This window comes from Mycteria americana, unplaced genomic scaffold (assembly GCF_035582795.1).
Source record: "Mycteria americana isolate JAX WOST 10 ecotype Jacksonville Zoo and Gardens unplaced genomic scaffold, USCA_MyAme_1.0 Scaffold_38, whole genome shotgun sequence".
Taxonomy (NCBI): Eukaryota; Metazoa; Chordata; class Aves; order Ciconiiformes; family Ciconiidae; genus Mycteria; species Mycteria americana.
In genome coordinates this window covers 2064067-2091614 of record NW_027445625.1, presented here as the reverse complement: position 1 = coordinate 2091614, position 27548 = coordinate 2064067, and the positions used below count along the sequence as shown (strand labels likewise).

Below are 27548 nucleotides of genomic sequence, written 5' to 3'. Positions count from 1 at the left end.
CACATCTAATCCTTTAGACAGAAACCATTGACCAAGTCTGGGACTACGACTGGATCCAGCCGTACCTAGATCCTCTCTGAGGAGGAGTTTAGAAATAAAGGGGGTCATTTCTGAACCTCATGACTCAACGGGAGGGTCTCCCTGACACTTTTGTCCTGTCTTCTATGCAGTAAATACTCAAGTGTACCTTGCCATCGAATGTTGTGAAACCACTGTCGCCTTTACCATTGAACCTTGTTAACTCACTGTTTTATATCAAGAAAGTATATTTTTGCTCTCTCTTAAGAATGAAGTGCATCACTCCATGTGCAACTATTGCTGGCGGATGGAGGGAGGTAATCCTTCACCTCCTGCCAGCACTGGCGAGGCCACATCTGGAGTGCTGTGGCCAGGGCTGGGCTTCCCAGTGCAGCAAAGTGGTTGATCTACTAAAGCAAGTCCAGCAAAGGGCCACAAAGCTGGCTTAAGGGACTGCAGCATCTTTCATAGGAGGAAAGGCTGAGAGATGTGGGACTCTTCAGTCTGCAAAAAAAAGAAGGCTTGGAGGCATCTTATTGATGCATATACAATTCCATCTGAACCCAAGAAAAGACTTTTTGACTGTGAAGCACTGGAACAGGTTGCCCAGAGAGGTTGTGGAGTGTCCATCCCTGGAGACATTGCAAACCCACCTAGACAACGTCCTGAGCAAGCTGCTCTAGCTGACCCTGCCTCAGCTGGGGGTTGAAGCAGATGATCTCCAGAGGCCCCCTCCAGTCTCAACCGTTCTGTTATTCTCTGAGTGTAAAGGAGAAAAGTAAGACAGAAAGAAATGAACAACACATCGCCTTGTACTGCAAATATGGTGGGATCCCATGGGGAGTACCCAAGCTGGAGCAGGGGAGAAGTGTGAGGAGGAAAGAGTGGCAGAGCTGCTCTTTAGTGACTGTTAACCCCCTCTTCACCATCCCCGCTGCTCCTCTTGGGGCTGGGGTCATTAGGTGAATTGGGAGCAAATGAGTAATTTGAGCCTGAGTGAAAGTGCGAGGAGAATGGTCTTTAATGTTTTTGTCATTGTTTCTCACAATCCAAATCTTTTTGAATTGGCAATAAACTAAACTCATCCTCGGCAAGTCAACACGTCTTTGCCAGTGACAGTAATTGGTAACTGATCTCCTTTACTTTATCGTGATCCATGTGCTTTCTGATTTATTTTCTGCCTTTGTCCTGTTGGGGTTGTCTGACAGCCGGGTGTCTGGCTGGCTGCTGGCCAAGGTTAATCCATCACAGGACGGCATCTGGACTGCTTCATCCACTTTGGAGCTCCCCAGCACAAGAAAGACCCTGACAGACTGGAGCAAGTCCTGCAGAGGCCAGAAGGACAGTGGAGACCTGGAGCATATTATGGACAAGGAGATGATGAGAAGGATGCGTTTTTGAGAAATTCCTCAGAATAAAAACTGGAGCAAGGACCCAGGCCAGTTGCTGCAATCTCAATCAATGGACTTTTTCAATATTTGTTGAGAAAAGCCATAAGCACCTGATGTAGCTGGAGCTGTCTGAGAAAAGGCTTGGCTGAGAGACGAGCAGTGGCAAGAGCTGTGGGACTTGTGTGTAATAAATGTCAGTAGCAAACTGGTTCCCTTTTTATTAATACTGGTGGTGCAGTTGGGTATCACTGAGCCCCAGAGGAGGACAGAGGTGACCATGCAGCTGAAGTCCCTCCTAAGGCCTGGGGTATATGACCAGACATGGAAATGGCCGGTGTGTGGGACTCATCTGGGACAGTTTTCCCAGGGCAGCTTCCACAGGGTGTCCAGGGAACATGGCACAGACTGGGCCCCCCTCTTTGGCACCTTTGGTACCTTGCTTCCTTCACCATGACACCTGACTCTGCACTGTGAGCACCCTGCTGGGTGCCCCCACCCTGCACACTCTCACACCTTAGCTCTACACCGGCCTTTTCCTCTCCTGGGCTCTTTCCAGTCCAGACCAGCCCAGCCTCTCCCCAGCTCTTCCCACCTCCCCTGCCCTATACAACAGCCCAGCCCAGCACAGCCCAGTAGAGTAGCCCAATCTAGGCTTGCCACATGGCATTGCCTACCACAGGGTGCTGCAGAGCTCTGGCCATTCAGCCACAGCCCCAGCCCCTCTGAAGGGCACAGCAGCTCCTGGGAGGCAGAGAAGGGTCTCATCCTGCCCATCAGCCCCAGGGATGCTGCTGCAACGACACAGGGAAACAGAGGCCAGTCACTCCCAGGCTGTACTGTAGTCCTACTGGAGGTGATCCTCAACCCCAACTGCATTTGACCTCTTCTCTGCCCCCACCAGCCCCGCTCCCCAGAACAGCAAGAGAGCCCTGGGCCTCCTCAGGCAGCTCCCGCATCTCTCCTGTCTCCCTCCCCTCTGGCTGCTGGGTCCCCACTGAGTCCCATGATACTGCAGAGTCCTTCTTTGTTGATACCGTGATTCAGTGCTTTATTTTTGGGGGACATCACCTTTCAGGGTCTTTCACCTTCTGAGTCTTCATTCACTCCCAGCCCTGGCCACATGGCGAGTCCCCATCTTCTCCTCACCCCTCCAAATCAATTTTTGAGAGAGACATGTAAGTGACATCAGTCCTGTCGTACATGAAGAAAGCTGAGGAGATAATGGGGAGGTCATGGAGCATCTCCCCTGCCACTGGACACCAAGGAGAGAGCTTTTAACTCCAGAACATTCTGTCCAGTGGAACCCAATAATACCGTAAAGCTTAACCCCAATCACAGGGAGAACACAAGAGGAAAACTCCTTAACAGGCCAATTCCATGGACACCTTGGCAACACCGTTGGAGGAAGAGCCCAGTCTTCAAGCACAGCACCTGGGAGATGCCTCTTTATTGAAAAGCAAGGGTCAGACACAACAGGATAAAACCTCAAGACAAGAAGTACAAACACAGAAAATTCTCTTTAATAATAATTATCACATGAGAAAAAAGAGGACTTGTGGCCTGAGATAAACTCTGGGAAATGGGGTGACTAGCGGAGGCAGGTTATTGTCGGTGAAACAGCATGCATTGGGCCAGTTTCCAGAGGGCATCCTTGAGCTCCTGGTTCCTCATGCTGTAGATGAGGGGGTTCACTGCTGGAGGCACCACCGAGTACAGAAATGACACCACCAGGTCCAGGGATGCGAAGGAGATGGAGAGGGGCTTCAGGTGGGCAAAGATGCCAGTGCTGATAAACAGGGAGACCACAGCCAGGTGAGGGAGGCACGTGGAAAAGGCTTTGTGCCGTCCCTGCTTAGAGGGGATCCTCAGCACGGCCCTGAAGATCTGCACGTAGGACACCACAATGAAAACAAAACACCCAAATGCTAAAAGGGCACTAACCAGAAGCAGCCCAGCTTCCCTGAGGTAGGCATCTGAGCAGGAGAGCTTGAGGATCTGGGGGATTTCACAGAAGAACTGGTCCACAGCATTGCCCTGGCAGAGTGGTAGTGAAAATGTATTGGCAGTGTGCAGGAGGGAATTGAGAAACCCACTGCCCCAGGCAGCTGCTGCCATGTGGACACAAGCTCTGCTGCCCAGGAGGGTCCCGTAGTGCAGGGGTTTGCAGATGGCAACGTAGCGGTCATAGGCCATGACAGTGAGGAGAGAACACTCTGCTGACATAAAAGAGAAAAAGAAAAAGAGTTGGACCACACACCCTTGGTAGGAGATGGCCCTGGTGTCCCACAGGCAATTGGCCATGGCTTTGGGGAGAGTGGTGGAGATGCAGCCAAGATCAAGAAGGGAGAGGTTGAGCAGGAAGAAGTACATGGGGGTGTGGAGGCGGTGGTCGCAGGCTACGGCGGCAATGATGAGGCCATTGCCCAGGAGGGCAGCCAGGTAGATGCCCAGGAAGAGCCAGAAGTGCAAGAGCTGCAACTCCCACGAGTCTGCAAACACCAGGAGGAGGAACTTGGTGATGGAGCTGCTGTTGGACATCTCATCCCTGTGTTCATGAGGTACTGCCAAAGGAGGAAATCACATTCACAAGTTAGGACTGCTCTGACAAACTAGCTTTCCATTCCCTCCCCCACCAAACACAGATTGTCCCTCCCCTTCCTTTCAGCACCTTCATACATCTCCCTGGCTGGCATTCTGGTTTGTGCTGGCCAAATGTGCCATTAGGAGCAGGGCTCTGCCCACGTGCTCCCAAGCAGTCATCCCTGCTGTATAGCTGCAGGCACCTGGGAAAGGGGGTGACAGCTCCTGAAATTCACTGTTTCCCTCAGATGTTAGCCACTAAAATGAAGAGGAGCTGCTCAGCATCTTCCAGCAGGGCAACCCCAGGGAAACTCCTGGATGTGCTAAAACTGTTGTGACCTGAGCAGAGACAGCTCCCACCTCAGCCCCACACACTGCACTCTCCACAGACCCACAGGTTCACACAGGCTGATGGGCTTTGCTCCCGTGGACACAACTGCATGGCAAGACCTGCAGCACTGGTGCGTGAGCTGCACCTGAACCCCCCTTGCTTCAGAGAGTGTGAGGGGCAGAACAAAGGCAGCATGGACAGGAGGGAACGACGGAGAAATGCCCCAGTGCTGCTGCTGAGGGAGGACAGGGACAGACAAAGAGAAGTCACAGAACTTGTGAGTTTCTCCTTCTTAGGATTTAGCTGCTAAGGATGTGACTCAACCAAAGTCCCTACAGCCTGGAGGGCAGAAGCTCTACTGGGTGGAAGAGGAGACCAGGGGCTGCTCTGGGGAAGCATCTGCACTGCAAAGGATGGCAGGGAGGTGCCCCAATTCCCTTCACACAGCACTTCTGGTCGCAGTTCTACCTCAGCCCCTGCCCATGTCTCTGCTGCCTGGAGCTGTCCCTGCCAGGAGCTGTTTCCCCGTCCCCACGCCTCCTCCCTGCCACTGCTCACAGACCCCGTCCCACCTGATGAGTGATCACCTCTGCCCTGCAGACACCTCCCAGCAGCAGGGCACTGCCCAGGGGCATCTCTGGGTGTGCAGGCTATGATGGGATCATCAGCTCAACCCTGAGGAGCCTGGAAAGGTGATGCTGGGGCTGTCTGCAAGCCATGGGGGTCTTCATTTTTATACACTCAAATGTATTCGCCTCTAAGGGAAAAAAGATTTGGAGTTGAAGTGTCTCCTCCACAACCAAGAGAGGACTTTTCATGTCCAATTCCCCACCCAGACAAACAAGAGTAGGAGACTGAAAGCACAGGCTCCTTCCCCTACAGACGGCCCTGCCTTGATGGGCTTCTATAAAAGCTGCTTCTGCCAATATCCTGTGGAGATCTGGAGCTGTGAGCAGCCCTGACCCATGCAGCACTCTCTCGACAGCAGAAGGACCCTGCCCTGCCAAAGGTTCTTTTTTCCACCCCCAGCTTCTGGCCGCAGCGCTGTGGGGAGCTCCCCAAGCAGGCTGAGCACTGACCCTGGCAGGTGGCAGAGCCCCTGCCCTGGCACACAGCCCCCTGGGGCACAGGGACCCTGCTCTGAAGGACAGCCCTGGGCACCCCTGCCTGCACACACGGCTGCACACCCCTGCAGCCGTCCCTGGGAGAAGGCAGCCATCATGCCCTGCCCCTCTGACAGTGCAGCAGGGAAACCCTGCTCTGCAACACCTCCTTCTCCTCTACACTGGAGAAACGGTGAGAGTCCTCTTGAAAGATCTCACAGTTTGTGGGATGTGCCAGCTTTAGGAGATCTTTCCAGGAACTGCAGCTCCGTTGCCCTGCACCCAGACACTTACCATGTCAAGGGCTGTGAAGATTTCTCCACCAGTGAGATGTCCTCTGTCCTCCCATTCCTGACTGTCTTTAACCCCTCTGCCTCGCTCATCTCCCCTCGGCACCTGCAGGCAGTGCCCCCAGCCCTGCTGCTCTTTGCAGAGGAGCTGCTCCTGGGCAGAGCTCGCTCTCTGCAGCGCTGCCCGCTTGCCATGAGCTCCCTCCATGCCAGGAGCCCAGCCCAGCCCAGCAGCAGAGGACCAGCCCAAGGCATCTCTTTCTCTGCTCCCTCTGGGCTCCCTCCAGGTGTCCCTGGGGCTGCAGGGGAACCTGCTGTGAAACAGGCTGAAGGAACCACTGATGTTCCCTCCCTCAGCTGGCGAGAGACACTGATTTCTAGCAGGGTCATTTCACTTCTCAGGGACAGAGGTAGCTCCTATAATCACCTTTTCTTGTCCATCATTAGGGAGGACACCCCAACACTGACAGGGAGGAATTCTTTACCCCCACTGCTCAAGGAAAGGATGCAGCTGGGTCAGTCAAGGCATCTTACCCTGGGTTTCTATTTGGGCTGGAAGGTGACTCAACTCCCTCTCATGCCTGCCACAAACCCACAGGAGGTGGGATTCCTCTTGCCTCAGTTCAGATGTGCACAGAATAGCCACCTGCATGGGAGCTCCTTGTCTCAGCCCCCATGCTACTTAATTGAGATGGAAGGCAGGAGTGAGCTGTTCAGAGCCAAACACCTGGTGACATGTGAGGGCTCTTGTCGTGGTTTAGCCCCAGCCGGCAACTAAGCACCACGCAGCCGCTCGCTCACTCCCCCTCGGTGGGATGGGGGAGAGAATCGGAAGAGCAAAAGTAAGAAAACTTGAGGGTTGAGATAAAGACAGTTTAATAGGTAAAGCAAAAGCCACGCACACAAGCAAAGCAAAGTAAGGAATTAATTCACTACTTCCCTTGGGCAGGGAGGTGTTCAGCCATCTCCAGGAAAGCAGGGCTCCATCACGCGTAATGGTTACTTGGGAAGACAAACGGCATCACTCCAAATGTCCCCCCTTCCTTCTTCTTCCCCAGCTTTATATACTGAACATGATGTCATGTGGTATGGAATAGCCCTTTGGTCAGTTTGGATCAACTGTCCTGGCTGTGTCCCCTCCCATCTTCTTCTGCACCTGGCAGAGCACGGGAAGCTGAAAAGTCCTTGACTAGTACAGCAGCAACTAAAACATCTCTGTATTATCAACACTGTCTTCAGCACAAATCCAAAACATAGCCCCATACCAGCCGCTACGAAGAAAATTAACTCTGTCTCAGCTGAAACCAGGACAGCTCTGAACCATGTGAGGTGGTTGAAGGTATCTGCAGGTACCTGCAAACTCAAATGGAGTAGTTCATAGAGACAGCGCAACACCCTGGGGCATCTCTTGGAAGCAGCTGGGCATTTCCTTTGGTCAACTGAATGACAATGACAACGACAACGACAACGACAACGACAACGACAACGACAACGACAATGACAATGACAATGACAATGACAACGACAATGACAATGACAATGACAGCTGTTGCCCAAATTAAGGGCAACGGAACATGTCCCTACTCATTCCGTTCAGGGCGGCCTATAGCGTTATTCATCTGACAGTATGGAGTCATGTGCCATAGGCAGAGCTCAGTCTCCCTCCATCACCTGCATTTACTAGATCTCCACTGACTACCTTGGCAGGTGGTTCATGTTCATCCCCAGGCTGCATGACAGAATTCAGGGCAGATGTTCAATTTAATGTTCAAATCCAGGGCCATAGAGCCACATGAGGTGCCAGGGCTGTCGGGAACAGCGCAGGACATACGGGAAAGCAGTTGCCATTCAGGGTGGGTGCATGACAGACACCCCAGATGGCATCGCAGAGAAGGAGATTTGGTGCCTGTGTGCCACTGACTAATGCCTTCAGTCAGAGGCATCAGCCATCAGATGCCATCAGAGAGGCAAGGTCTGTCCCTTCTCCACCCAATAGCTGCAGGCATTGCATGAACATTTGGGTTGCTGAGGGTTTCTTTTCTACTCTTCCCAGGGACAGGACTGTGTCCGTGAGACTCATGTAGCAAAGCACCTGGTCTCTTACAGGTTCATTTCCAAGGAATCTTATCTGCCCCCCAGGATACAGCCACAGGCTGACTCCGAACTAGTGCTCCTTGTCCCTGGTTTCATTCCCTGGTGAAAGGCGGCCACTCTGCAGGCAGACAACTGCAGGCGTGTGCTGGTTTTGGCTGGGATAGAGTTAATTTTCTTGATAGTGGCTGGTATGGGGCTATGGTTTGGATTTGTGCTGAAAACAGTGTTGATAACACACTGATGTTGTAGTTGTTGCTGCTCTGGTCAAGGACTTTTCAGCTTCCCATGCTCTGCCAGGTGCACAAGAAGTTGGGGGGGGCACAGCCAAGACAGCTGATCCAAACTGACCAAAGGGCTATTCCAGACCATATGACGTCATGCTCAGTATATAAAGCTGGGGAAGAAGAAGGAAGAGGGGGGATGTTCAGAGTGATGGCGTTTGTCTTCCCAAGTAACCATTACGCGTGATGGAGCCTGTTTTCCTGGAGATGGCTGAACACCTGCCTGCCCATGGGAAGTAGTGCATGAATTCCTTGCTTTGCTTTGCTTGCGTGCATGGCTTTTGCTTTACTTATTAAGCTGTCTTTAGCTCAACCCACGAGTTTTCTCACTTTTACTCTTCTGATTCTCTCCCCCATCCCACTAGGGGAGAGTGAGCGAGCGACTGTGTGGTGCGTAGTTGCTGGCTGGGGTTAAACCTCGACAAGGCGGCTCTCTCCCTTTGCTACAGGCTGTGCTGCCTGCGTCCTCGGACGGCTCCCTGGCCCAAAAGGTGCCAGCCCAAGTGGCAGGGGCTCCCTGGACCTGCGACACTTGCACTCTCCCCAGTCCCAGCAGGGCCTTGCTGCTCTGAGTGCTGTGGGCAGCCACGGGGCGCTCAGGAGGGGCAGCTGCACACCCCGCAGCACTGCCCGGGCCACGGCAGGAGCACCGGGGCTCCAGCGCCATTTCCCTGGGACCAGCCACCGGCCGAGCGCTGGATTGAATTGTCACACCGCAGCCTCGCCTTCCAGGACAAAGTCAGCTTTGCTTCCAAGCCTCCTCTAGCACCGCTCCTCCAGCTGGCCTCTGCCATTCAGAGGTGCAACGTTACCTCACTGCTGAGATCATGACGGGGTCAGGCCTCGGGAGCTGCCAGCCTGCCAAGCGTCACTTGCGCTTCCGCTGCCTTGACCCCGTGCCCCTGCTGGCCCCGCCCCTGAAGAGCAGGCCACACCCCCCGATAGATATGATCGATATGATGACATAGATATGAACATAATTCAAGAGTTGGCTAAAGAGACAATTAGACTACTGAAAGACAGGCGAGCTGTTAACTCCCTGAAGCTTAAAGCAGCTGCATAGGTGAGAGGTATCTGAAGGAACAAAGGTTTAGGGGAGGAGAAAAATGGAAAGGGCCTTTGTCTGGACAGTCTGCATCTGAAAAGATGATTTTAGAAATACTCACTGTATCAGGACAGGTGATAGTATATGAAAGAGTAGCGAAACTAAAGACACTGCATAACAGGCAGAATAGTGGTAATGAAGTTACAGGGCAAGATGGGTATTTCTTTGACTATCCCTTTGAAAGGCCATGGAATTGGTAGAGGTGTCTTGTGAGTGAGGACAAACCAATGTTGCACCCATCTTTGAAAAAGGCCCAAAGTGCAACCCCGGGAACCACAGGCTGTACAAGTTCATATGATGAGGAGTGAGCCACTGAATGAGTGCTCCTGGGTGACATTTCTGGGCACCAGAAAGAGAAGAGCATCAGCATGGACACTGCAAGGGTAAACTATGCCTCGCCAACCTCATTGCTTTCATGATGAAGTAACTCCATTTGTGTACGACAGGAGAACAGTGGATGGCATTTACCTCCACTTCAGCAAGACTTCTGGCATGGTCTCCCTCAATATTCTTGTACCCATCTTAGGCCATTAGAGTCTGGAGGGATAGACAAGCAGTTGAGCAAAACACCAGTTGGATGATGGGGCTGAGAGAGCAGTGGTGAAGGGGTCATACCCTACCTGGAGGCCACTGGGACACAGTGGGGCATTGTGGGACAGCACAGGGGACTCTCCTGGGACCTGGGCAGTTTTACACCTCTGTCCATGGCCTGGAGGAGGCAACTCTGACCACATTTGTTGATGCCATTAAACTGGGAGGACGATTCCTGTGCCTTCAGATTGCATTCAGGAGAAGGACTGTCTTGTGAGGAACGTCATGAGAGAAGAAGGACAATGGCCAGGTCCTGCGCCTGGGATAGACTAACACCCTGCAGAGGCAGGGTCTGGGCGCTGCCTAGCCAGAGAGCAGCTCTGCAGAAAAGGCCCTGCTGGTGCTGGGGGACAGAAGGCAAAACACGGTCCAGCAGCGATCCACACGATCCAGTGCAACCTGGTGGCAAACAAGGCCAGCAGTGTCCTGGAGTGTGTAAAGAAGATCCCCCTACTCCCTCATAATCTGTCATACTCCCTCAAACGGGTGGAATTAGCCATGCAGACTGAGATCTCTGCAATTAAACCTACCTGTTCACCATTCCTGAGTACATCTTACTCAGGATGGTCAGCATGGTTGCATAAACAGGCTCTCATCTCTCCAAAACGATCAAAGAGAGACGGGACTGGTGACTTAGGAACGGGACTGGGAGTCTTAAACAGCAGAGATGCTGAAGTACTTGCTAATAAATTAGCCACAGTAACCAATGACTTGAGTGCCCTGAAACACCCTTTACAATCTTCTCTTTCAGCTCTGGGAGCTAACCAATGGCTCTTATCGCATATATTGCCTCAGTGGGGAGAGGAAAAGGAGAAAGACCACCAGCTGATTGTGGATGCACTTGCTGTGACCCAAAACAATGTTTCTTTAGCTCCTAGTTCTGTCCAAGCTCAATTGTGGATGCAATCTACAGTAGCTACAATTAGACGGGAAGGTGAGGAAGGCACCCTGCCCACTGAAATTCAAAAAGTAATTTGGGATAATGCAACTGGACTTGTATGTATTGGGAAAGGATGCGCTTGCATGAGAACCTTTTGTGATTTTGTATTTGTAGATCACCTTACTGTAGCTATAAGTAATCACTCGAATATTTGGGTTTGTAATTTTACCAAAATTATGGGATGCGACTTCAACTGTTCAGCTCCTGTCACAGCTCACCAACTGCTGCAAGCTGACTATACACTGGATCAAGACTTATTAACTCCTACAACACGATGACCTGAAGCAACTGCTGGAACGCGTCCGCAATAACGGACATAAGACATCAGTCACCGTCCACCATGACGCGGAAGAGATACATAACGTCTTAGAACAAGTGAAGCAGGGTGGAGCACACTCTTGGTGGGACACTTTGCTAGGATGGTCGCCAACCGCAACCGGAATTCTCAGTAAGATGCTTCATCCAGTTGTTATTCTGCTAATGCTCACTGCGTTATCCTTCATTCTAACCATTGCGCTGGATGTTAGACGTTGGACTATGGTGAAGCATCTGGCTCATCAAATATCCCCACAAGGTGTCTACGTACTCGATAATCCTCACCACGAGAGCATATGGGACACACCCGAGGCATTCCAAATATCGTGAAGCTTGAGTGACTCTAGCCACGGGGTGGATTATGTGGGATAATTGCTGGGGGTGACTTACTTAGAAATTAAACTTATATTCACACCTTTACGTAAGGTACAGCATTGAAGAAGCTTCCCGGGTGGAATGCGGCTGACATGCAAGGGATCCATTCCATGGAAGTTCCCTAGGCCTGTAACCTTCGACGTCGGTGACGCCAGGGGAACTTGGTGTGCTGACTCTAAGAGGTACTGTTCAGAGTGTGCAGCGCTGTGGAGACGCCGCGGCCAGGCTCTGTAATAATATGTGAACTTAAAGGTGTCATGGAACTGATAAGCTGCATATTTACTACCCTGGGCCAACAGCCTGCCACATTTTTGACAAAATGCTGTCCTTTGGTGAACTTTGCTCATTATAACATCATTACAATACCAAAACACACCTCCATCCCAAAAGCTACCCGCCTCCAAGGTGCGACCGCCCCTCACTGAGCTTGTGCTCTGAATTTTCCCAGCTTATACCTTGAAAAGCAAAGCCAGAAAACTGTACACCAATCCTAAACAAAGGTATGTATGACTAGAGTCACTCAAGCTCCACCCAAAAGGTGAAAGATAGTATAAAATGGCTTAAGAGAAAGACAATGTTAGGGAAGACACCATCGTGTACCACTCCAACCTCTGGGATCAGGCGACGGCCTGAGCCTCTCTTCCCCCACATCGGGACGCCTTTGGGTAAGAGTCGAACACTTGGTTATTCCAAGTGCCTGCCCAGAAAACTTACAAATCTCTCTAGAGTTGCTTTATTATCTGTTAACGCATTTATAGCCAGCAGTGTCACTCATACTCTTGGTATCTGCACGTGCTTTGCAGACAGTGAATTTATCACCGGTAACCCAAAGAAGCTGCGTGTCTGTTGCTCTCATAAACTGCACTCTTCATTAAACTAGCCGTGGTAGTTATTGAACATGACCAGACTCTCAGTGTGGCCGTGATACTTCATGCAACACGACTAGACTGGGAGTGCAGCGCGTTATTAGTGAATGCGTAATCGTGAAGTTCAGTTCCCTAAACACGACCGGACTTATCACGTTGTAAATTCATGCTGTCGCCTTAAAACTGATGAGTGGCTGCATATACAGTCCTTCGAAAACAAACCGTTGACCAAGTCTGAGACTAAGACTGGACTTAGCCGCACCTAGCCTCCTCTCTGAGAAGGAGTTTAGAAAGCAAGGGGGTCCTGTCTGAACCTCCTGACTCAACGGGAGTGTTCCCCGTCCAGCCACTCCTCAGACTCCTACCTGACAGTAACTCTTTTAACGCAACAGTCACATTTAGCTATGTAGCAGTCGTAGGCCAGGGCAGCCAGGAGAAGCATTTGATCCTGCCCAACAAAACCAGGACATACAGCTGGGCAGCACAGCCAAGGAAGGAGATCCTGCCATCTTCCATCAGGAAACCCACCAGCTTTTTTGGCAGTGACTGACGGGTAGCAGATCTCCAGGAAGGACAAATTCCTCAGGAAGAAACACATGGGGCTGTGGAGGCTTGAGTCCACCGCTGTGGTGAGTGCAATCAGGCTGTTCCCTGTGAGCACCACGAGGCAGAGGAGCAGGAATACTGGGAAGCACAGGCCCTGCAGGCTGGAGTGGTCAGCAAATCCCAGAAGAATGAATCCCGATCCCACGGTGTGATTCTCCACCCCTTTTCTTTGGGGCATTTTCCCTGTACAGAGCAATCCGCACAACAGGCTCTGTTGTGGTTTAGCCCCAGTCGGCAATTAAGCACCACACAGCCGCTTGCTCACCCTCCGCCCCCCGCAGTGGGATGGGGAGAGAGTCCGAAGAGCAAAAGTAAGAAAACTCGTGGGTTGAGATAAGAACAGTTTAATAATTGGAACACTAAAAATAATAATAATAATAATAAATTGTAATGAGAAGGAAAACAAGCGAGCAAAAGAGGAACAAAAGCCAGGAAAAAAACCCCAAGTGATGCAACTGCTCACCACCCTCCGACCAATGCCCAGCCAGCCCCCGAGCAGCGATCGCTACCCCCCAGCCAACTCCCCCCCAGTTCATATCCTGAGCATGATGTCATATGGTATGGAATAGCCCTTTGGCCAATGTGAATCAATGTGAATCAATGTGAATCTTGGCTCCTGGCAGAGCATGGGAAGCTGAAAAGTCCTTGACCAGTGTAAACATTACCTAGCACCAACTAAAACATCAGCGTGTTATCAATATTATTGTCATACTAACATCCAAAATACAGCACTAGAGGAGCTACTAGGAAGAAAATTAACTCTATCCCACCCCAAACCAGGCCACTTCCTTTGCTGATGGCTCATGTTTTGCCTAATGAAACCCAAGGACGGCCACAGCCTTTCCCATAGAGCTGCTACCCACCTAGGCAGTCCCTGGCATCTATCACTGCAGGGGCTTCATCCACCTTAAGGTCAGGACTTGCTGCATATCACGAGGTTCCTGTTGGTCCATCGCTCCAGCCTCTTTACGTCCCTTGCAATGGCAGCCCTGCCCTCCATTGTAACGTCTGCTCTCCTCAATAGGCTGTCTTCTACAAATGTTATGAAAAATCACCCTCTCATCTCCTCTGGGTCATTAAGAACACGTTAAACAGGGCAGGTTGCAGGACAGACCCCTGCAGGACCCTGCTAGCTCGAGACCTCCAGACCGAGTACCACACATTAACCATGGTCTTCTGAGCCTCACCATCCAGCTGGTTTTTTAACCAGCTATTTATGCACCGATGGAGATCATAATATCCTATCTCAAACACAAAAATATTGTTGGGGGATGATGCGGAAAGCTTTGTTGACTTTCAGGTAAAAGACAACCACTGCTTCTCCACGTCTAGCCATCCTGTCCTTTCCTCATGGAAAGCAAAGATGACGGCCATACACAATCTACCCTGGGTAAATCCAGTCACCTTCTCTTTCAGACACCCAGAAACGGGCTCCAAGGGCACACGCTCGGGGGCAGAACCTTTAGTTCCCCTGCTCATCACCTGGGCATTTTTGAAAGGTGCATGCAATAGCTGGCTGCTCCCAGTCATCAGCCTGTTCCTCCAGTCTCCATGGCCTTTCAAAGATGATGTCGAGTGGCCTCCCTGTGACATCATCCTGCTCTCTCAGCTCCCTGGGATGCCACCCCTCCTGGTAAGGACTGTGGATCACTCATGTGGCCCCTGACTTGGTTCTCATCTACTGCTAGTTGTTCTCCTCCAGAGTCCTGCCTCAAGGCACAAAGGCCCTGGAGCCCTTCCTGCTGAAGACTGAGGCAAAGAGGACATGGAGTATCTCAGAGCTATCTACAACCGTTCTTATTAAATTCAGCACTGGCCACACAGTATCTTTGTTGCTTCTTTAACTGTTCCTGAAGTGGTAAAGACTCATTATGGTGCCCTTGAATTGCCTTTCCAGTTCAGGCTGAGTTTCAATCTGGATTATTGCTGTGCTTGGAGGATGCTGTCCTTGAAGACCAGCTGTACTGAGCTCTGCCACCACGCCTTGCCAATTGATTCCGTCACTGTCACACCACTGCCTCCAACACCAACAGGTCCCGCTTATCCTGTCTGTGCCCCTTGCTGAGATCATTGCTGCACATGTGGGCTAAAGCACCCCAGGTGTGGCACCAGGCAAGCTCCTTCTTGCCATAAGGAATCCTGGTACCGCGTGTCCAAGGTCTTGTGTGTGCAAAGGCTTTGCTTCAAAGCAGAGACATGGCACGGACAAAGGACTTTTGAATGTCTTTCTAGCCCTTGGACTACAAAGCAGAATGAAATGCCTAAATTCACTAAACTGAAAACATTCCCCTAGCTTGGAGAAAGCAGATCCTTCCCTATCACGTTCCTGGTGTCCTGTCTCATGATGGGAGAAGAAAAGGTGATTCTCGTGCCCATCTGTTTTTCTAATAGAAGAAATTCCACTGCTGGAATCAAGTGTCTCTGCCCAGCTGAGGGAGGGAGCATCAGTGATTACTTCAGCCTTGGGCTGGTCTTCTGCTGATAAGCTGGGCCGGGCTCCTGGGATGCAGGGAGCTTATGGCACCATGGGAGCGCAGAAAGCAGAGAGAGCGCTCTGCCCAGGAGCAGCTCCTCCGCAAAGCGCAGCAGGGCTGAGGGCACTGCCTGCAGGCACTGAGGGGAGACGAGAGAGGCAGAGAGAGGTTAAAGGCAGTCTGGAGTGGAAGAGATCTTCACAGCCCTTCACACTGTAAGTCGCTGGCCACAGGGCAGGGCACATGAGGTCCTGGAGGGATCTCCTAAAGCTGACACATCCCATGGTTGGTTTGGAGGAGAAGGATGAGTTCCAGCGCAGGGATTCCCTGCCACATGGTCAGAGGGCCAGGGTATGACAGCTTGTTTCTCCCTGGGATGGCTGCAGAGTGTGAAGCTGGGTGTGCAGCCAGGAGTGTCCAGAGCTGTCCTTCAGAGCAGAGTCCCTGCACCCCAAGGGGCTGTGTGCCAGGGCAGGGACTCTGCCACCTGCCAGGGTCAGCGCTCAGCCTGCCTGGGGAGCTTCCCACGTCGCTATGGGGAGAAGCTGAGTGCACAAGGAGTGACCCCCAGCAAGGCGGGGTCCCTCTACTGTCGAGAGGGTGCGGGTCACGGCTGCTCAGAGCTCCAGACCACCCCCAGGACATTTGCAGAGAGTCCTTTTGAAGACGGGCATCAAGGCAGCATTTGCCTGACAGGGAAGCAGTCTGTGCTTTGACTTTTCTCCTCTTGGTTGGCTGGGTGGGCAGGGGGAGATGGGAACTTTGTTCTCTACTGTGGAGAAGGTACGGAGACCCCAGTTCTTGTTAGGACTTGCCTGAGCTGCTCCTTAGCCCCTGCACACACAGAGATGCCCCGGGGCAGTGCCCGGCTGCAGGAGGTGTCTGCAGGCCAGAGCTGAGCATGCTGCGGGTGGGATGGGGTCTGTGAGCACTGACCGGGAGGAGATATGGGGACAGAGAAAGAGCTCCTGGCAGGGACAGCTCCAGGCAGCAGAGACATGGGCAGGGAGGGACAGGGAGCTTGTTCCAGAAACGCTGTGGGAAGGGTGACTAGCACACCTCTCTGCCATCCCCTGCAGCTCAGACAACTTCCCTGGAGCAAGCCTGTGGTCTCCTCTCCAGCACAGCCTCATGCCCAAGGCCACGGAGTGCAGGGCGTGAGTAAACTCCTTGGCAGCTGGACCTCCAGTCTAGAAGAAGTGCCTGTGTCCTACAATTGCTATACAACAAACAGGCTAAAAATGAGTGCCCTACGTTGTCTCTGTCTGTGAGGTGGAGAGCACAGCTGGATGAGGAGAAGGAGAAGGTTTCTCTGCATGCCCGTCTGCCTTTCTCTCCGTGCTTCATTTTTCTGGAGCATACTTGTATTCTTCCCTGTTTCACTACCTGTCCGTCATACTCTTGCTCTTGGGGTGAGGGTGCAGGTTAACTTCTATTCTGACTCCGACTCTGGGGGTCCTACTCCAGAGGATTCCTCATGGAAACTAGATGTCTAAGCGGTATTTTATACATTCAGGCAGAATGTCCTTCAGTTGGTAGGGTTGGGGAATGGCCTGGCTCATTCCTCATTCAGCTCTGGCAGGGGGATTTCTATGAGAAACGGCATGGGCTTTTCTACAGAGAAGTCATTCCTAACTTATCACTGTCTTTTCCTCCTTGGACAGGTCCCCAAGCCCACAGGAAGAAAATGTCCAACAACAACTCCATTACTGAGTTCCTCCTGCTGGTGCTTGCAGACACGAGGGAGCTGCAGCTCTTGCACTTCTGGCTCTTCCTGGGCATCTACCTGGCTGCCCTCCTGGGCAACAGCCTCATCATTGCCGCCGTAGCCTGTGACCACCGCCTCCACACCCCCATGTACTTCTTTCTGCTCAACCTCTCCCTCCTCGACCTGGGCTCCATCTCCACCACTGTCCCCCAAGCCATGGCCAATTGCCTGTGGGACACCAGGGCCATTTCCTATGCAGGATTTGCTGCACAGGTCTTTCTGTTTGTCTTTTTCATTTCAGCAGAGTTTTATCTTCTCACAGTCATGGCCTACGACCGCTACATTGCCATCTGCAAACCCCTGCACTACGGGACCCTCCTGGGAAGTAGAGCTTGTGCCAAAATGGCAGCAGCTGCCTGGGGCACTGTTTTTCCCTATGCTCTGCTGCACACTGCCAACACATTTTCAATACCCCTCTGCAAGGGCAATGCTGTAGACCAGTTCTATTGTGAAGTCCCCCAGATCCTCAAGCTCTCCTGCTCAGACGCCTACCTCAGGGAAATTTGCCTTCTTGTTGTTAGTGCCTGTTTAGCTTTTGGATGTTTTGTTTTCATTGTGCTGTCCTACGTGCAGATCTTCAGGGCCGTGCTGAGGATCCCCTCTGAGCAAGGACGGCACAAAGCCTTTTCCACGTGCCTCCCTCACCTGGCCGTGCTCTCCCTGTTTGTCAGCACTTTAATGTTTGCCTACCTGAAGCCCCGCTCCATCTCCTCCCCGTCCCTGGATCTGGTGGTGTCATTTCTGTATTCGGTGGTGCCTCCAGCAGTGAACCCCCTCATCTACAGCATGAGGAACAAGGAGCTCAAGGATGCCCTGAAGAAACTGTTTGAACACATACTGTTTCAACATCATTAAGGTATCCATCCTCTTTATATGACTCCCAGGGTATCTCAGGAAAAGTCAGGACTATCTTGTGTTCTTTTTTTTTATTTTACATTCCTTTTTTATAGGTGTGATAATATTAATTGCAATGAAATAGTATTATACATCCCGCTTCTTCTTGACATTCAATATGTTTTTTTTGAGGAACTATCCTAATATATCTAAGGAACCAGTCTCCTTGCATAAATAAAGAATCCAGCAGAAAATCATGTTTGAGCTCCATCTCTTCAAACCTTTCTGGAGCTGAGGACACAGCACCAGAATGCAGAAGCGGTTAAGGAGCCAGAAGTCCAGATGCCGCAGGGAGGAGCAGCCCGGTGGCCCTCAGAGCTGCCTCCGCTGCCTGGTGGGGCACTTCCACCTTGGAGTCAGGGCTGCTGCTTCCCTGGAGCCATGGCCATGGACCGCATCAGGACGTGATCTTCTCCGTGCTGGTCTCTCCTCACTTCCACACTCTCCTGCTGTGTCCTTAGGCCTGTGTAAGCTATAAGGTCTCCTGCAACTTGAGATGATAGTCCTATTTTCTGCACAGTGGCATCCCAGTGGTTGCAAGCGGGACAGAACAGGCCCTCCTCACAGCCTGCAAAAGCTGTGCATTGCAACAGGATGCCACATGAGAGTGACATATGCAGAAAGCCATGGCATGAGGGTGATGATATTCCAGCATCCCTGAGTTCCCTTGAAAATCCAATAAATCGTGGCTAGTCATGGCTTGGACAGGCGTACTGTTCACTGGCTAAAAAACTGGCTGAATGGCCGGGCCCAAAGAGTTGTGAATGGAGTTAAACCCAGGTGGTGGGCTGTCACAAGCGGTGTTCCCCAGGGCTCAGTACTGGGGACAGTTCTGTTTAATATCATTACCAATAATCTGGATGAGGGGATTGAGTGCACCAGCAGTAAGTTTGCAGATGAGACCAAGTTGGGCAGGAGTGTTGATCTGCTTGAGGGTAGGAAGGCTCTACAGAGGGATCTGGACAGGCTGGATTGATGGGCCAAAGCCAATTGTATGAGGTTCAACAAGGCTCAGTGCTGGGTCCTGCACCTGGGTCACAACAACCCCATGCAACGCTCCAGGCTTGGGGGAGAGTGGCTGGAAAGCTGCCTGGCAGAATAAGACCTCGGGGTGTTGGTCGACAGCCAGCTGAATATGTGCCGGCAGCATGCCCAGGTGGCCAAGAAGGTGAATAGCATCCTGGCTTGTATCAGAAATAGCGTGGCCAGCAGGAGTAGGGCAGCGATCGTCCCCCTGTACTTGGCACTGGTGAGGCTGCACCTCGAATACTGTGTTCAGGTTTGGGCCCCTCACGACAAGAAAGACATTGAGGTGCTAGAACATGTCCAAAGAAGGGCAACGAAGCTCAAGAGCACAAGTCTGATGAGGAGCGGCTGAGGGAACTGGGGTTGTTTAGTCTGGAGAAAAGGAGGCTGAGGGGAGAGCTTACCTCTCCCTACAACTACCTGAGAGGAGGTTGTAGTGATGGGGGTGTCTCAATCTCTTTTCCCAAGTAACAAGTGACAGGACGAGAGGAACTGGCCTCAGGTTGTTCCAGGGGAGGTTTAGATTGGATATTAGGAAAGATTTCTTCGCTGAAAGCATTATCAAGCACTGGAACAGGCTGCCCAGGGAAGTGGTTGAGTCACCATCCCTGGAAGTATTTAAAATACATTTGGATGAGGTGCTTAGGGACATGGTGTAGTGGTGGTCTTGGTAGTGTTAGGTTGACGGTTGGACTCGATGATCTTAAAGGTCTTTTCCAACCTAAATGATTCTATGAGTCTATGAAAAAAGACAGAGGCAGAAGTAGAGAGGTAACGTGTGCCAATATAAATACAGTAGTTCTTCTGAGCAATGTTTCTCCGTTTGAAATATTGGTAAAAAAATCACTGTGATAAGTGGCTGCATAAAACTTTTTAGCTAGAGAAGAGAGCATAATCAGCTTGCTAGTACACACCCTTGGTGCTGTTAATACGAAATAATTTTCAAAAATTGAAATTCATAAAAAACTTACCAATGCTGGAAACAAGGACTTTTTCAGCTATTACATTGAGTTCTTTTCTGCAGAGGTTTCAAGTTTGTCCTAAAATCTGCATTGAGGGCTTGATTCAATCATCCACACAGAGGTGGCCACTGCCTCCAGGATGCCCTGGGGTAGCCGAAGCGCCCATGTGGGAAATGTGTCCCAGGAGTTATGGGAGCCCTTCTGCAGCATGAGCTGGTATGCAGGCAGGGTACGTCAGGGGTGGTGGAGGGCATGGCCTGCCTTCAGTGCTGCTGGGGTGGCTGAGCAGGGACCTCTCCAGCACAGCAGCATATCGTGTCCCCTTGGATGCTGGCTGTGAGGTCACTTCTGACTGGCCAGCAGTGTGGAGACAGATACTTGGAGGTCTTGACAGCCATTACAATCCTGCCTGCCCCAAACAAGACAAAGCGTCTGGGGAGGACGGGGTTGCTGGGACAAGGGAGATGGGAGGTTTGGTGGAGGGAAGAGGAGTTTGGCCAACAGACATGAAAGATCTTGAAGAGGAAAGATGAGTTCAGGTAATTTTGGTGCCACTGTGAAACTGATGTGAAAACATTCCTGTGAGGCCTTTGCTGTATTTCTAACTAATAACCTTGAGTCCTAACCCTACCCCTACATTGCACCCTTCAGCCTGACAGGAATCAACTACTCTAATTCCTAACCTCAGCCTTACCTCTAAACCAAAGCCAGAACCCAGAACCCCTCTTACTCTTACCCTATTGATCATCCTCATCCCTAGCCCTTATCCCTAGTATTCAAATGCTAGACTTCACCACAGCCCTCAGCCCAGCCCTGAAAAACCCCCTAACCCACAAAGCCAGCCCATACCCTAAACACGAACCAGGCACCCTCAGAAGAACACCAAACCCTCCCTCTAAGCCTTTGCCAATCCCTAAGCCTGAAAGGCGAGCTCTATCCCCTAACACCTAACCCCCAAAGCCCTTCTTCCCATGCTCTAACCCCCTCATCTTTATCCCCTCTCCTAACCCTAACTTAAGCTGTTTGGCCCCTTGAAGGCAGGGCAGGGATCGTGAGGTCCCAGAGCAGCCCCGTGGTGTTGGAAGAGGAGTGTGACGTTACATGCTCCTGACCAGCTCGTAGGCCACAAGGAGGAGATGGTGGGAATGCTATGATGAGGTCACATGTGCTTCAGGATCTCATTGGCCAGCAGGAGGCACAAGACTGTGAAGGTGGTGGTGAGGTCACATCTTTCTCTGGACTTGATAGGCCAGCAGCAGGAACATGGCTGGGAAAGGGCTGTGAGGTCACTTCTTTCTGCAGTAGCTGATGGGTCAGCCCTTGACTCATGGTTGGGCTATGTGCTCTTAGGCTCACATCTGCCAGTGTCTCTGACAGAGCAGCAGAATCACAGAATCACAGAATCACAGAATCGTATAGGTTGGAAAAGACCTTTTTGATCATCAGGTCCAGCCGTAAACGTAACACTACCAAGACCACCACTACACCATGTCCCTAAGCACCTCATCCAAGCGTCTCTTAAATGCTTCCAGGGATGGCGACTCAACCACTTCACTGGGCAGCCTGATCCAATCTTTGATAACCCTTTCAGTGAACTAAAATTTCCTAATATCCAGTCTAAACCTCCCCTGGCGCAACTTGAGGCCATTTCCTCTTGTCCTATCACTTGTTACCTGGGAGAAGAGACCGACCCCACCTCTCTACAGCCTCCTTTCAGGCAGTTGTAGAGAGCGATGAGGTCTCCCCTCAGCCTCCTTTGGTCCAGTCTGAGCAACCCCAGTTCCCTCAGACGCTCCCCATCAGCCTTGTGCTCCAGACCCTTCACCAGCTTCATTGCCCTTCTCTGGACTCGCTCCAGCCCCTCAATGTCTCTCTTGTGGTGAAGGGCCTAAAACCGAACACAGCATTCGAGGTGCGGCCTCTACCAATGCCGAGTACAGGGGCACAATCACTTCCCTAGTCCTGCTGGCCACACTATTTTTGATACAAGTCAGGATGCCATTGGCTTTCTTGGCCACCTGGGCACACTGCTGGCTCATATTCAGCCGGATGTCAACCAACACCCCCAGGTCCTTTTCTGCCTGGCAGCTTTCCAGCCACTCTTCCCCAAGCCTGTAGAGTTGCATAGGGTTGCTGTTACCCAAGTGCAGGACCTTGCACTTGGCTTTGTTGAACCTCATACAATTGACCTCGGCCCATCGATCCAGCCTGTCCAGGTCCCTCTGCAGAGCCTTCCTCCCCTCAAGTAGATCAACACTCCCGCACAACTTGGTGTCATCTGCAAACTTACTGAGGGTGCACTCGATCCCTTCCTCCACATCATTGATAAAGATGTTAAACAGAACTGGCCCCAACACCGAGCCCTGGGGAACACCGCTTGTGACCGGCCGCCAACTGGAGTAAACTCCATTCACCACCACTCTTTGGGCCCGGCCATCCAGCCAGTTCTTTACCCAGCGAAGAGTACACCCGTCCAAGCCATGAGCAAACAGTTTCTCTAGGAGAATGCTGTGGGAAACCTTGTCAAAGGCTTTACTGAAGTCTAGATAGACAACAGCCACAGCCTTTCCCTCATCCACTAGGTGGGTCACCTTGTCATAGAAGGAGATCAGGTTGGTCAAGCAGGACCTGCCTTTCCTGAACCCATGCTGGCTGGGCGTGATCCCTTGGTTATCCTCTATATGCCGTGTGATGGCACTCAGGATGATCTGCTCAAGGCACCCGGCTGGCCACAGGACTGTGGGAATCCCTTTCCCTAAGTACCTGGTAGGTCCATCCAGGAAGAGGCCTTGGGTATGGTTGTCACGACCCTTCTGCCTGAGTACCTGATGGGACAGCAGTACGCACAGGGTTTGGTTGTGTTTATCCGAGAAGCTGAAAGGCCAGCAGCAGGCAGGTGGCTGGGAAGAGCATGGTGAGGCGACTTCTGTCTAGTCAGCTGGTGCAGCAAGTCTTGCAGATCCCGTCTGTAGAAGGGTCAGCCCCTTTTGCTCCTGTGATCACTTGCAGTGTGTCCTTAGAAGGAAAAAAATCCAAGTCACCATTTCTACTGCCCCCAAAAGAGGCTGTTCACATGTGAATTTGTTGTGGCAGGTTTAGAGATAGGTAAGGACATGCAGTTGGCCTCATCCCTGCTATCAGGTGGGAGCTTCCTGCAGACTTCTCACTACAATCAAATTTATTCTGCAACCCAGCTTGACTATCATCTGCACAACACAGCCTGAAGGCCAGGCTGTACATAGGGCACAGCACAGCACAGGCCTGGGTCTACTCAGGTTTACTGTTATGTGCATCACTAACTTCTTGGAGTACAATGGTCTTCTGGTCAGGACCACTGAGCTGCCCGAGGAAGGCTGGGAAGAGGATGGGTTGTCCTCTAGGCAGCTGGAGGAAGGGACACAATTTTAGGCCCTGGTAATCACTGGGGACTTTGAAGACCATGGACCTCTGCTAGAAGACCTCAGTTTACAGGGAAGGTGGCAGGTGATCCCTGACCCGGCATGGTGACAGTGCTCTCCTGGATATGTTTTTCACCAGAAGACAAGGCAGCAGTGGTGGAAGATGTGGAGGGTAGCTCTGGCTGCAGTGTGAGTGAGGTGGTGTAGTAGAAAACCCTGAGGGAAGTGAGCAAGACAAATTGTAGCAGGGCTGAGTAGAGAGGAAGGATCACCTCTATCAACCCTTTGGCAGTGCTCTTCCTAATGCAGCCCAGGATGCCGTTGTCCGCCTTTTGTGCAAAGGTGCAATGCTAGGAGAAGAGAAGGCTTCCACAAATCTGAAGGCACCAGAGGCACCACAAATCTGGTGGGCCATCTGTACGAACACATTAAAAGCTGTCCAAACAGAGCTTCACTCCAGGGGGGCCTTGAGAAACTCTCACATTTGGCAATAGAAGCCTCATGAAGTTTTACAAGGAGAATGTGTGAGTCCTTTCTTGGGGGCAGAATAATCCCAAACATGAGGGCAGGCTGGGACCTGAACAGCTCAGCAGTGACCCTGAGGAGAAGGGCCTGGCCTTCCAAGGGATGCCATAGGAGCCAGTGGCCCATGCTCAAAGTTAATGAGGCCACCTGCAGATAGGGCTGCATTAGGAGGAGCGTGGCCACCCAGGCAAGAGAGTTATCATCATCCCCCTCACCTCAGCACTGGTGTAGCCACATCTGGACTAGTGTGTGTAGGTGTGGGGCTCCCGAGTCTGGAGGAATGAGGAGGAATTGGAGAGGTTCTAGAGGAGATCTGCCAGGATGGGTTTTGGGGCCTCTGTGGAAAAGATGAGAGGCCTGGGCTTCTTTAGCCTGGTGAAGTGGAGGCTCAGGGCTCTATAGTAGTAGCCTGCAAGTACTTGAAGGGTGCTTTCCAAGATAAGGGAGCTTTTCTTGGTAGTGGGAAGAGAAGGAAGCCTCCACAAAGCGCAGCTTGGAAGGTTAAGAGCGGATGTGAGAAAAAAGAAGCCTTACTCAAAGAGTATCCTTGTGGTGTAAGAGGTCACCAGAGGGAGTCTGGATCAGCCCATGGCTTTGTGTTTCAAGGAAAAGGCAGTGAGGGTGGAGAGACATCAGTGAAGGTATAGAAATGCTGGGGTGAGAGCTAGGTGGGAAAGCAAGATGGGTGTCTACAGCCTGAAGGGAAAGACGTGCAGGCATGGGACAGCGTAGGACAGCCTGCAGTAGAGATGACTAAGGGCTCTGTCAAAGCTGAAAGGCTCAACAGGACCAAGGGCTTTGGCCCCTTGGCTTAGGCAGTTGCCTCTACCACTGAGACCTACAAGGAGAAACTTTCTTTTGAGGCTCTGGACCTTGTTTTGTCCTTGCCCCTTCTTTGGGAGGCTGGGAGGGGTCATAGAATTCTCCTACGCTTGGCGTTGCTCACTCTCACACCCCACTGCCCCCAGGAAGAGCCCTGAGCCACGCGTGAGGGACAGGGTCTGCCTTCCCAGGGCCTGGGGGTCAGGGCTTGGCCTTTCTGCTTCCTTAAAGAAACCAAGGCTTTCCTCAGCATTACAGCTGCCTGCACAGTGCCTGTGCCTACCTGCAATCATGGCCTCCAGTTCTCTGCTCTAACAAGGACATGGGGAGGCTTTGTCAGTAATGGCCCTCAGTGGGGCCCATTAATGCTTCAAGGTACTTTGAGTTTTGCTTCTGACTTCTTGAGCAGTTTGTTCAATCTTCCCTCAGGATCGGAGGTCCATGGACTCAGCACCAAATGCACCATGGGGCTCATTAAAATACAGAAAGCCCTAACGAGCCACGTCTCTTCCTGTAATTCTCTTCAAGTCTCCACGACTTGTACAGCTAATTAGAGAGGTTTCATAGAGTAGCTAAGGAGGAAGATTTCAAAGTGCATCTAATAAAATTTTTTTTTTTCTTTTAAAGGATACTTTTTATCAGTTTCAATTTAGAGAAGAGGTGATAGAAGCATTCTCCAAGTGATATTGATGCAGGGTGTCTCCTCAGGAGGTCTGGACAGGTAGGAAAAGCAGTCCCTTGAGGTCTCACACTGTATGGAGAACTTTGCTCCTCACCTCCCAAAGCTCACCATTTCTGACATTGGCTATATGGGAATTACATCCCTGGTCCTTGCATCAAACTTCTCCAGTGATCTCTGCAGCTGGATGTTACAGCTCCATTGCAGCATTTCCCACATTCTCTCCTTCGAGAACTGGCTGCACACAGGCACAGAAGACATTTTCCTATTCGTAAGGAAAGAAAATTAAAGCATGACCAGTTTTCATAAATATCAATATACACTCTCTAACCACATGCTAAGTATAAGCTGCCTCTAATGAGGTCGCCTCTCCACAAGGGATAATCTTATCAGAAATATCTTAGAGAGAGATAGAAAAAGATAGCTATGAGCATAACTAAAGTGTTGGCTAAAGAGACCATTAGACTAGTGAAAGACAGGCAAGCTTTTAACTCCCTGAAGCTTAAAGCAGTTGCATAAGTGAGAGGTATCTGAATGAACAAAGATTAAGGGGAGGAGAAAAATGGAGAACAATGGAAAGGGCCTTTGTATGGACAGTCTGCATCTGCAAAGATGACATTAAAAATGGTCATTGGATCAGGAGAGGTGAAAGTATATGAAAGAGTAGAGAAACTAAATACATGGTGTAACAAGCAGAGGAGTGGTCATGAAGTTACAGGGCAAGATCAATATTTCTTTGAGTATTCGTTTTCAAAGGACATGGAATTGGTCGAGGTGTCTTCTGGATGAGGAGAAACCACTGTTGCACTCATCTTTGAATACGGCCAAAAGTGCAACCCAGGGAACCACAGGCTGTACAGCCTCGCTTGGGTGATCCATTGAATGACTCCTCGTGGGTGACATTCCTGGGCACGTGAAGGAGAAGAGCATGAGCATGGACTTTGCAAGGGTAAATCATGCCTCGCCAACCTGATTGGTTTCATGATGAAGGAACTCCATTTGTGTACGATGGGAGAACAGTGGATGTCATTTCCTTCTCCTTCAGCAAGACTTCTGGCATGGTCTCCCTCAATATTCTTGTACCCATCTTAGGCCATTACAGTCTGGAGGGATAGAGAAGCAGTTGAGCAAAACACCAGTTGGATGATGGGGCTGAGAGCGCTGTTGTGAAGGGGTCATACCCAACCTGGAGGCCACTGGGACATACTGGGGCATCATGGGGCAGCACAGAGGACTCTCCTGGGCCCTTTGCAGTTTAACACCTGTATCCATGTCCCGGAGGAGGCAGGGCTCAGCAAGTTTGTCGAGGGCACTAAATTGGGAGGAGGATTCCTGTGCCTTGGGATTGCCTTCAGGAGAAACCTGACAGGCAGAAGCACTGTCCTGTCAGGACCTTCATGAAATAGAAGGACAATGGCCACATCCTGTGCCTGGGATAGACTAAGACTCTGCAGTGGCAGGGTCTGGGCACTGCCTTACTGGGGAGCAGCTCTGCGGTTTTCCGTAGAGCACTGGTGGTGTTGGGGAAGGCAGAACACGTTCCAGCAGTGATCCACACGATCCAGTGCTACCTGGTGGCAAAGATGGCCACCAGCGTCCTGGAGTGTTTAAAGAGGACCCTGGCCAAAGGAGTGAGGGAAGTGATTGTCTCCCTCTGCTCATCACTTCTTAGACCACCAGTACACTACTGGGTCCATTTCTGCACCCCCAGTTCAAGTGTACTGGGTCTGGCTGGGAAGGGGTTAACTTCTTTTGTAGCAGCCCCCATGGTGCCATGTTTTGCATTTGTGCCTACAACAGTGTTGGTAACACAGCCGTGTTTTGGCTATTGCTGAGCAGCGTTTGCACAGCGTCAAGGCCTTCGCAGGTTCTAACTCTGCTCCCTCCCAGTGAGTAGGCTGGGGGTGGGCAAGAAGTTGGAGGGACGACACAGCCAGGACAGCTGACCCCAAGTGACCAGAGGGATATTGCATTCCTTATGACGTCATGCTCAGCAGTAAAAGCTGGGGCAGAGGAAGAAGGAGGAGTTTTTTGTCATTCAAGGTAACTGTTGCTGACAGACTGTCTGGGCATCAGTCTGCTTGTAGGAGGTGGTAAGTGATTGCCTTTGTGTT

The 27548-nt window shown here is 51.4% G+C and overlaps 1 protein-coding gene across 1 annotated transcript; it reads left to right on the top strand.

Annotated features, from left to right (window-relative positions):
• Positions 1–17047: 17047 nt before the first annotated feature.
• LOC142403544 (olfactory receptor 14C36-like) lies at positions 17048–17983 on the top strand. The gene has a single exon (XM_075489797.1). The coding sequence runs from the start codon at positions 17048–17050 to the stop codon at positions 17981–17983; it is 936 nt and encodes a 311-aa protein (XP_075345912.1).
• The last annotated feature ends 9565 nt before the right edge of the window (positions 17984–27548 follow it).

Coding starts and splice junctions, on each gene's coding strand:
- LOC142403544 (XM_075489797.1), top strand. CDS start 17,048: ATGTCCAACAACAACTCCATTACTGAGTTCCTCCTGCTGGTGCTTGCA.